The 11,762-nt window shown below is 44.5% G+C and overlaps 1 protein-coding gene across 1 annotated transcript; it reads left to right on the top strand.

Moving 5' to 3' along the window:
* Positions 1 to 7,331: 7,331 nt before the first annotated feature.
* Positions 7,332 to 8,057, top strand: LOC308081387 (alpha-soluble NSF attachment protein-like; the record flags this gene model as incomplete). The annotated part of the gene is made up of 1 exon (XM_080457761.1): positions 7,332 to 8,057. The coding sequence occupies one exon, from the start codon at positions 7,332 to 7,334 to the stop codon at positions 8,055 to 8,057; it is 726 nt and encodes a 241-aa protein (XP_080313887.1).
* Between the last annotated feature and the right edge of the window lie 3,705 nt (positions 8,058 to 11,762).

Here is an 11,762-nt window from a genome sequence, read left to right as displayed (position 1 = left end):
GGTTCACACACACGTTGTTTTCAACCAATTGGTTGATTGTGATATTCTCAGTTTCACTAACTTTTTTCTCCAGATGTTTTTTTTCATCTGCCCCATGACGTTGGCATTGCTTTCCTCTTTTAAAACATTTAAAGCACATATCACAGTTGCACTTCAGAGAGACAGCTCTGTTACGTTGAATTTGAAATGTGTCCTTACATATGTAGAGCTCTCTGGTGTAGAAAATATTGCAGTATTGGCATGTTGTCTTTTCGACGATGGCTTTCGTGTCCTGGAGACATTTGAACTTTAAATAGAAACCATTCATCTCGTATGTGTTGAGCCCTTTGCCTTCCAATTCTTTTTTCAAATCATTGTACAAAGCTCGGATACCTGGCTGCCTTGTTTTTTTCTTAGCTGACGTGGGCATCGATTTGTTCTTTGCAGGGTTTGACTGTTTGACAGTTGACTGTTTGACATTTTTTTGCTGATTTGTTTTGACTGCGGGACGCTTGTTGGTGTTAAGAGACCTGACAATAGCTGCAGATCGCTGACCCACAGTCTGCCTAACTCTGGTAGCCGCTCTCCCAACTCTCTTCTGGGTGTCAGTGCTGGGATTCGAATCAGCCATGTTTGGCTTAACTGTGGAGACCGCCGCGGGCAAGGACTTACGAGACGTCTTCCGAGTGTGTGGTTTTGCAGCAGGAGAAGGGTGCACAATTTCACTAGGACCCGGAACGTCATCATGTTCCGGGTCTTCTTTTTCAGTCAAATTGGCTTTTGGTATCTCGTCCAATAAGACTTGGGCTGTGCAAACAGTTTGCTGTGATAGACTGGCAAAGATTGCCTCCTTTGCATCAATTGAGGGCACTGTGTGAAGGTTGAGCCGCTCAACAGAAACAGAGCACGGTCTCTCGAGGGTGATGCGTTTTTCTTTGGGTTTCTCATTGCCTCTGGTTCTGCTGCTGCCTCTGCTGCTATTACTACTATTACTATTACTACTATTACTACTACTACTACTACTACTACTACTACTACTACTACTACTACTACTACTTCTGCTAGTATTGCTGGTAGTACTGCTACGACTGCTACTGCGTTTACGTTTTTGTATCTGCTCTGGGTCTGGTACTTGGAGAGATGCTTCACTAGTCTCAAGAGCAAGCTGGCTGTCATCATGAGGCAGTTCTGTATCCTGCCTGTCAGAATTAGAACCAGATGCATGCTTCAAGGGTGATTCCTTGGTAGAACTATCTGTCACGTTTTCTGGCCCAGCTTGATTTTCAATGGCATCTCCCATATCTTGTTTGCTCTCTGAATGATCCACTGACTCATCAGCCATATCAAAATCTTCACCAGGTTGCAATATTTGTATTGTAGGTGTAGGCGCCAACGGGTACCCATGTATGTCTTCTGGTAAAGACCCTAAGCGACCAAAAACTCCGGTATTTTGTTTATGTTCTACATTATGATCTGTGAAAAAAATGAAAATATAAATGTATATATTAGTTACAATTTAACCTATATAGAACCAATATAACTTAACACAAATAAATATGGAAGAACTTTGCATTACAGAAAGATTTTAAAGTAAAAAAAAAAAATTACAAGACAATAAACTGTCTTACCTTCCGGGGAATTTGAAGCCCCTGACTGATTGTCCCTTCTCTCTCTGGATGGGACTGCTTGCCTGGGGTCCCTCAGGGGCTTGGCATACCTCGGTTCCCTCGGGTGCATGTGGTCCGTGGGGTGCTTGGGGTCCGTGGGTCTTCTCCGACATCGTCCCCTGCCCGTTCTCTGCCCTTCTGTACAGCTGGGTCTACTACGGTGATGGTGGTGACTACTCGGGGCGCGACTAAATCTTTCAGATGATAATCCAGGTTCTGTCTCAGACATTCTTGACTTCTTGTCTTGACTTTTTACTCTAGTAAAATAAATAATAAGGGACAGAGATCCACTCAAAAACAAAGCAAAATAAAAAGAGTCTTGTTCGTTCATAGAGGGGTGTTTCAATTGATTACAGAAATTAACAAGAGAAAGGTATCAAAAGAGAAACATTTTATCTCTATCTATCTATAAAAGAAAATATCTTTCTTACCTTCCATTCTGGAAATCACGATACGGTATTGGGCGTGGCTCTGGATTTTGAATTTGTGCTCTAGTAAAAGAAATAATAAAGCACAGAGATACAGTCAAAAACAATAGCAAAATAAAAAGTCTTGTTCGTTCATACAGGGGGTGTTTCAATTGATTACAAAAATTAACAAGAGAAAGGGATCCCTTTCTTCAAAAGAGAAACATTTTATCTCTATCTATCTATAAAAGAAAATACGTTTCTTACCTTCCATTCTGGAAATCACAATATGGTATGGGCCCAGGCCACGAATACATATTTTCAAGGTTCCACTGTTGCCCTGTTCTCCAGTTTGCCATTATGTTCAGTACTGAGGGGAAAGGGGAAATCCATTGCTTTATGAAGGGGAGGAGTTTCTGTTCATGTGATGGCATTTCATAATGTTGACTGGACCAAATCATACTGGCCCACCTTATCAGTGGTAGGTATACTCCCATAGTGCTATATCAAGTCATTACAGAAAAGGCCCAATTTGTCAGAAAATCCTTTGGCAGTATGCCTAAGCTTGTTAGCCCATTAAGACCTGGAATGCATCTGTGTCACTTTTTCTTTTGAGCTAAAAAGCATTATTTTACACTTTGGATCTTCAAAAATAGCAGATCTACAAGCTTATAGCGCGGCACTCGGTGTCGCCTATGAGCTTGTAGATCTGCTATTTTTGAAAATCATGAAAATGTATGCAAATCTTTGAATATATATTGTTTAAAGCAAACATTTTATGTCTATTCTTTGCTTCTGGATCTACATGCTATAAGCTTGTAGATCTGCTATTTTTGAAAAATCGTGAAAATGTGTGCAAATATTTGAATTTAACTCTATTCTAAGATCTGGAAAGCATCTGTGTCACTTTTTGTAAAAAAAATAAGCGTTTCCCAACATAAAAAAAAAAAAGCTCATAGCTTGGCAGATTTGCAATTTTTTTTAAATTGTGAAAATGTGTGCAAATCCATAGTGGCATGGATCCAGCGGAAGCGTATTAATTAGCTGTATGGCCACATCGGGCTTCGGTGACCACTATGGCATTTTCTTTCTGGAGTGAAGATTCTGGACAGAGATCTGATAATGTTTTGCTTTTTCAGAATAATGGAGAATTAGTATATGATATGCTCAGTCAAGTGTACAGTAACATCTTTAGTTCTGTGGAGCCCTATCCCAATAATGGATCTCTGGGGGGGGATACGATGAATTATGCTGATCTAGTATTGTCGTCCTCAACAGTGAAGAGCACAAGCATGTGCTCCTACTTGGAAGAGAATAATAGTATCTCAAGCGAAAACGTTGAGTTGGATGTTTCCGAGAGTGAAGAAGAGATGTCAGACGCAGATGGTGACCCTGTCTTTGTCGAAAACTCATTGAAGAACCGCTCTTACCTACGCCATAGGGTTGTCCGCTGGTGTTATGAGAGAAACGATGAGCAAGCAGCAGTGCAAAACCCTCCCATACTCTGGGCAAAAATATGCCCAGAATGTGACAAACATGCAGCCCAGTTCAACGCTGCTGTGGACCAATACGATAGAACATTGATCCGCTATGCAAACGCAATGCAAGAGCTCATATTGGGCTTCAGATCAGTCCTGGAGCGATTCCCTTCGCTGAAGACAGATCACGGTGGTGACAAACACCTTAAACACATTGTAGAGGCCGCACTGGGACGTAAAGATTTTATAAGTGAAATTCTGGCCATATCTACAAGCACAAGGGCAAATGCAGCTTGCAGTGCAGAACCCTCATCGGAACAGGACGTGCTCTCTGTGACAGAAGCACTCAAGTGTCATTTTTCAGACTCCGAAGCCTTAAGGCACTTCATAAGGTCATATGAGATTCTGTATTTTCGCTACATGCAGGTGTGGCGAGATATGAACGCAAAGGTGCGTTGCGATCTCCCCCTGATTGAGTTTTTGACGCTGACAAGTAGCAGACCTGGTGCAGAGGGACCAGAGCCCTGGTCAGAGGCCTTGGCCTACGGGGCACGAATGGAAGAAAGGATTCAACTCATGGTGCCAAAGACCATATCGGAATCGTGCCTCTTGGACTTAAGTGAGATCAAGGCCCTTTTAAAAATAGTCCCCAGCGGTTGCAACCTTACAAAGCCTGTGAAAGCTGCTAATGTATTGCTAGGGGCCATTCGCTCAAGGCTGGATAAGCAAGCTCCAGAGTGGTACTCAAACAGGCTACAGATGGACCTATACCTAGAGGTCCGGGCTGACCTAACCCTCATGAATGAGCTTATCTCACTAGGGGAGATCTCAATCAAGACCCTGGTCTATGACCGTGTCATGCTCATGGCCTTTGTGCGTAAAATCAACAGGAATGTATCTTCGCCAGGTGGTGAAGCTCACGCACCCGCAGAGCTACTAATCATGAGCTAGCTCAGAGAGCCTATGAAAAAAACATTAGCATGTCGGACTCTAATTGCTGGATCCTACCATACAGGCCGGACTCTGAGTCAGATGAAGATTGTGAGGGAGAAGATGAAATTGAAAAGGAAACACATTACAGTACAGATACAACAAGCTGTGAAAGGGAGAGCGTGGCATCAGAGCTGAGATCTCTTACTGTTTGCACTCTGTGTTCCCACTCCCCAAAATGCAAAGTTGGGGAGTGGAATGCCACCGATGATTGCAATCGGTATACAAGATTCTCCATGGAAGAGATCAGCCCACTTACACCCAGCCTGTGTTTGGTAAAAGAAGGTCACCTGGTGAAAGTGGAAGCTCCCATGTTTCTCCACGACGCTCCAACTGTGGGACAATGGCTGCTCTTGCCAGAAGACTGCAAGAGAACATTGGTAAGGTTGCGAAAAGCTGCAATCGCCGCGCAAGAACAGCCAAACCTTAACAGAATAGTCTTGGAGCAAAAGAATGATGATGGACTGCTGGAGCTAGTGTCGAGATGGGTGAGAGACACCAATGTCATCAAGCATGGCCTCGAGACCTTTGGTGCGTTTGCCTGTGACGCCCTGCTATCCCCGGTTCTGCACACCATACTCAGGTCCCCTTGGTTAGAGGCTCGTAAGACGCAACTGGAGCAGAACAACTCAATGCCTATAGGCTGGGGTGGTGAGTTCTATGATTGCTCTGAAACACAGAAACCCTGCTGCACACAATCTCAGTGCTGCAAGGTCGCACATCGGGTCCAGCAGGTGATTAAACACACTTGTAACAGTCCCTGGGCCACATTGCAAGCTCTGAGGGCTATACCCTTGGAAGTCAATCTCTGTGTAGGGGGTGCAACATGGGCAGCTAGTCTGATCGAGGGTCTTGCCACAGATGCATCTCGCTCTTGTGACTGGCTCTTAAGAAACGAGGCTGTGATCGAGTTCTGTGTGCTGATGTATGATATCCACAAACCTCGCGGAACATTACAAAACCACAATGTGAACCTGCTATTGAACATGTTTACCCACTGCATCACAGCACACCGCTTTGCCTATGAGTGCAAGGCTCCATTACTCAAAAATGTAACGGTGAACACTCTTGCGGCAATGTTCAGCGTGCTGCACTTGGACACTGACAGAACAGAGGACATTGGAGCAAGCCAGCTGCAATCGAATATAATATCCCTATCCCCTGAAGACATTTCAGCGCTGATGCAGACGCAAAACCTAATTTGTGAGCAGCGTTTACCCACTGCCGGAACTGATACATTTTGTAGGACTAGGGTCAACCTAGTATTGAGGGAGCCAACAACACAGTTCTCTGAAGCTTCCCCAGCGGACACGAGGATAATGAGTGAGAATATGACCACCTGTTTCCCTATTGTTTCCACAAAGCAGCTGGAGAGGCTTAACCCAGATACAGGCGGCTCTGATCGGTTCTCGGGCAACCTGTGGCCAGTGTTTGTCAACCGTACGAGAAGATGCTACCCGCTCTTCCGGGCACTAGACTTCCCTACACAACCGGCCCCGACATATATGCTCGAGATGCTGGTGCGGGGCTGGCGGCTTGCTTGCAACATAATGCACCAAGTGCCCACAGCACCAGGTCCAGCGCTTAAGGTAGAGACGGGACATTTTGAAATGCACTTTGCCAAGCCACTGAGTACACTCCTCCAATATAATGTGATCAGCTCTGAGCAGCAGTCAGCAATGATCGAAACCCTTAAGCATGGGACCTTGCCCTGCTTTGCTGGTAAGGGCGACAGTGCACCGGACCGAGTCATAAGCACCACTATGGCGATGGCCTTTGCAGCTAGCGGCATTCGGATAGTGGACACAATTAAGCCCAACTCCAGCGGGACAGTCACTGTATCAGGCCTGTTCTACTATGCTGCATGGTATGTGCTTGTGTATTTGGCCGCATTACAGCTGTCTAAGCCTGTACGCTGTAACATTTTATCCAATGGCTCCAAGGCAGATAAACAACTGCTCGATATGCTCTATCTGTCAGAGCACAATGGGAATTATGAAGTGAAGTGTTTCAATAGACGTATCCTACTTGAAGCTCTGAATATGGCTTTTGGCAAGTTCCTCACCGACTATACTATAGCATGTTTCGCTGAACTGTATGGCTCCGAGCTGGAAATCCAACTGCCATACGCAAAGGCGCTTGATAGGATACCGGGAAACATCACGAGTGCACTGGAAAGCAGGGATGCTTGGCTAGCAAAGAGCAGAGAAGAGTCTGATACTGTCATGGTAAAGGTTCCAGACTCCCAAGAGGGAGCCGGGACCCCCCCCGAGTTGCCATTTGTCTACCTGGGACCGATAGATACCTGTTCACATAGCACCCATGCCGGTCTCTCACAGCCTGGCCCCGTAGCAAAATCCGTGAATGCATTCAAGGATGAAGTTTACAATTTGTGGTATGGCACAGTGTGTTGGCTGGAAAATGTACGGGAGCAAAATCAGCATGAAAACGGGATTCGGACTGTGCTTGCTGAGAAGCTAGACAGCTCAATTCAAGTGGAAGAGATGATTCCAACTGAGTTTGATGAGAATCTACACAGTGTAATTGAAATGATGAACTCATTTCAAATGTCTTAGCTAAAATAAAGAAGAACAAAACACACACACACACACACACACACACACACACACACACACACACACACACACACACACACACACACACACACACACACACACACACACACACACACACACACACACACACACACACAAACAAACAGTATTAACATGACAGTTGTAACATGACAGTTGCTTCTCTCAAACATGTTCTGCAGCTAATTTACAAGGGAAGAGGCCTTGACAACAAATATGTTCAAGAAGGAAAAGAAAGGTAATGAGTTTTTGCAAGCTGCCTTTCATCACCTACAAATGCAGAGAAAACATGATGCAGCAGCTAACTTTTTAGATGCTGCATATGTCTTCAAAGAAACAGATCCAAAAAAGGGGATAACCTGTTTGACCCAAGCTATTGAGGCATACACTGACATAGGGAGGTTCACCCATGCAGCCATAAATCACATCTCAATTGCTGAAATATATGAGACCGAGCTGGTTGATATTGATAAGGCTATTGGTCATTATGAACAGGCAGCAGACTATTACAAGGGAGAAGGTTACACCCGCAGTGCTAACAAGTGCCTTATCAAGGTTGCAACCTATGCAGCTCAGCTGGAGCAGTACCCAAAAGCCATTGAGATGTATGAACGACTTGGAACCCATGCAATTGAAAGCACACTGCCTTATTGCATGGCAAAGGACCACTTCTTCAAAGCAGCGCTCTGTCACTTCTGTGTACATATGCTGAATGCAAAACTTGCGGTACAGAAGTACGAAGAAATGTTTCCACCCTTTTCACGTTCTCGAGAATGCAAGCTGTTGAAGAAACTTCTAGATGCCTTTGAGGAACAAAATGTGGACATGTATACCGATTCGGTGAAGGAATTTGACGATATCTCCAGACTGGACAAGTGGCTCACTACCATGCTACTCAGAATTAAGAGAACCATACAGGAAAATGACACAGACCTGCTTTGACCCCCACAGGGGCTTCACATAAATAATACACAATAGTTCACAAATATAGTATTTACAACCAGTTTTGTTGTTGTACTACTAACCCATTTAATCTAAAAAAGTTAATAAGTTAATAAAGAAAATACTCCCCACAACACACAACATTTTCTGCCCAAAAGTTCTCATTTTATTTCATTTAAAAGTGCTGAGGCCTCCCAAGGGACTTGAACTTCAAGTGGCAAGAGAAAAAAAATAAAAGCGTGAACAAGAACACAATCCACATAAACTGCATGAAAAATAAATAACTAATTGAATAAATAAATATTTAAAAAAATATTTTTGTCTATTACTCAGTTTGTCTGGTAATTCTGGTGTATCAACAAATAAATGACTTTTGATCTTTGTTTTTTATAAGTTGGACCTGCTCACACAAGGTCCACACTTTACTGCATGTCAGGTCAAACTCTCATTTGACACAACACTTTGGTGTGTGTGTGTGTGTGTGTGTGTGTGTGTGTGTGTGTGTGTGTGTGTGTGTGTGTGTGTGTGTGTGTGTGTGTGTGTGTGTGTGTGTGTGTGTGTGTGTGTGTGTGTGTGTGTGTGTGTGTGTGTGTGTGTGTGTGAGAGAAGACAGGAAGAGTTCTTATCTGTTATGCCTGAATATTACTGTGACTGCAATAAAAACAGTCCTTTGTATGAACCTTCATAATTGATTTAGCCATCAAATGGGAGTGTGGGAGAGGCCCCCACAAAGTTCATTTTGAGTTTGAGTGTTTCAGTTTGAGTTATCCTGACAAAGTGATATCAGGTCAAACGGAGTTCATTTGAGGTGTTTGAGTTATGGCTGACAAAAAGAGGAATGCACCTCCCATATCTGGATGTTAAGTTTGTTGAGACACCATCTAAGAGAGAGAGAGAGAGAGAGAGAGAGAGAGAGAGAGAGAGAGAGAGAGAGAGAGAGAGAGAGAGAGAGAGAGAGAGACCCTGAACTTAGCATTATTATCATTAAACAATATAAACATTTACTGTAACTGTAACATCATAAAACTTGGTGCTTAAAAGAAGCCTGGTCATTCAAAGTCATTTTGGTCAGTGTGAGACCTAAGAAGTTTTTGCTTTTGAGTAAGAACTCATTAATTCATTTCAGTTATGTACACATGGGGAGAACATAAGGTGAAGGAGTCCTCTCACCCCATGCTGGTAAAAGTAAAAGATGTTGTAAGACAAGATGATGAGACAAGCATTGACATGCCGGAACCTGGTGGGAGAACCAGAGATTTGGGATCTAAGAGCGATCCCCTGCCAGACAGTGCAAGATGCTGCTTGATTGCTGTTATGTTGCTGGCATTATTGCTGGCATTATTACTGGGATTGCTCTACTGGAAGAAGAGAAAGCAAACAGTCGCTGTCAGAAGGTGGAGGAGAGCATTGGGTACTGCTTTGGGTAGCAGCATCGAGCTCAGTTCGAGCTGAAAACATGTCACGAAGAGTTTATTATAATAATACAAATAAACAAAATACAAATTTCATGTGGTATGTACTTTCTTTATTTAAGTTAGCAATCTGTGAATGACCAACATTGCATATTCTTGAACAGGTTCGTGACACTTTTCTCCACACCATGTGCTGCTAGTTGCACAAATACCACGTTCACACTGTAGTACGTGTAGTTTAGCATTGGTTCAGGGAAAACCCTTAAATTCTTTCTATACATGATCAGTGGCGCCCACTTGCGTTTGGTCACCAATGTCATAGTTGCTGCGTGTGCATAGTAGGTCCTGTGCTCATCGATTTGAACCTGCACAGTGGTTACATGCGGCACATGTTCAAGTGCGCCCTCTGAGAGAGTGATCACGCTGCGGATAAGGTTGGTCACTGTGGTGACCACTTTGTGTTCAAAGTGAAAGTTACACCTCCTCATGGTCAACACGATGTTCCGTGCTATCTCTTCAAACTGCTTTGGGTTAGAGTCGGTATCCTGGATCCCGAACATATGAACAGGCGGACAGTTAGCGGTAAAAACCTCCAGCTGCCTCATCGAGAATGCTGGTTCACCATTTTTTGTGAGCCAACCTGCTCCATAGCTATAATCCCTGAAACTCAACTTTCTAGACCCAGGGTTGTTTAATCTGGGAGTTATGCGTTCTGCGAGCTGCTTGTTAGGACTAACAGTGGTCAGGGCCCATGTCAGGAAATCCTGCGCGGACATGGATGTGTCTCTCAAGCCACTGTGCAATGCTGAAGCATCGGGCATCAGGGTACGTGACACGGTAGTGACAAAGTCCTGGAGCCAGGTACAGTGGCACCTAGGTTGGCTCAGAAGCTCTTCAGTGCATCGGAAGTTTCTGGCCAAGTATCTCACAAGATCAATCGTTGTGGCATGTTCACTGATCAAGATGTCTAAAGGTAGCAGCTCCTTGGTCGGAAGCAGGCCTGCTTGTGCCGCAGCCTGAAGAGTCAACAACAGCTGAGTCATTATCCCTTCAGACCTCACTTTGTAATCTCTCAATGTACTTTCATTGGGTAGTAGCTGTGCATACTGAAACAGCATTATACCACTTGCGCTGCTACAGGATACCATTTCATTTATGGGACCATGGAAGATCTCTGGCTTTTTGGCTACAACAGTTTGCGACAACTGAACCAAATTACGCTTAAACATGGCTATGTCACCATCTTGACATGAAGCAAGAGTGACACATCTGATTGGCACCTCACCTTTGGTCTTCCTAATGATGAATATGGTTACACCTTCCATGGTTTCCCTGACCACATTCTGGGCTGCCACTAAAGCCTTGGAAGCCAAGATGGAGTCAGCCCCTAACACCTCGGGCAGCTTCTGTTCTTGCGCGCGAGTTTCACAACAATCCACTGGCTTGCTGTGTTTGATAAGCTCCCTCTGGAGCCCGCTGGGTCCTGGACACGTCTGGACATCACTGCTACATAACTTAAGTGATGTGGACTGCCTTGGCTGTAGCTTCCTTTCCCGAACTGCATGCTCACCTTCAGGTTTTCGCTTCTTCCCTGGGAAACGTTCGCGCAGTTTTCTCCCGTTGTCATAGAGCACATCCACCTTGTTTTTGTACCAGATCTCTGGCTGAATGTGATCAGGTGCCAACCTAAGTGTATCTAGTCCATAGTGAGTCTTGTTTGTTTGGTCGTACTTTGCTCCAAACTCCAAATCGTGGTGCTGGAATTTTGCCATGTGGCGTGGCACGGACACTTCAGCTGCTGAGGGTTTGATATTCGATCTTAGCTCATTGGCTACTACCACGTCTGTGGTTCTGTAAGGGCCAATTTTCACTGACACAGGTATCTGGTAATGTGATGCAGGGGACGTTGTATTCCCGATGTCGCACAATGCACAACTGTACCTAGACGTGGAGAGCAGCTTTGCGGGCGTGTACCGCTCCTGCGGGTACAGGCTGATGCACACCAGACCTATGTTGACAAACTCCTGTAGCTGGTTTGGGGTGGAACTGAGATTTTTGAGTTTCTTTTGGAAGGAGTTCCTGACGTCATTCAACAAAGGTCTTTTTTCACCATATTTCCTGATTAGCTCTGCAGCGCCGAAGGCCTTCATAGTATACTTCTCAAGGAAGGCTGGGTCATCAGGTTTGTAACAGCCCAGCATAGCCGTAAGTGATTCTGCATACGTTTTAATGCAGAAGTTGCCCCTGTTTGCTGGGTTGGAATGATGAGAGAATAGGAACTCTGAGAACCTGC

This window comes from Gymnoscopelus braueri, assembly GCF_963280865.1.
Source record: "Gymnoscopelus braueri genome assembly, contig: SCAFFOLD_43, whole genome shotgun sequence".
In the NCBI taxonomy this organism is placed as follows: Eukaryota; Metazoa; Chordata; class Actinopteri; order Myctophiformes; family Myctophidae; genus Gymnoscopelus; species Gymnoscopelus braueri.
The sequence above is the reverse complement of the archived record's forward strand: the minus strand, read 5'-3'. Positions and strand labels throughout refer to the sequence as shown.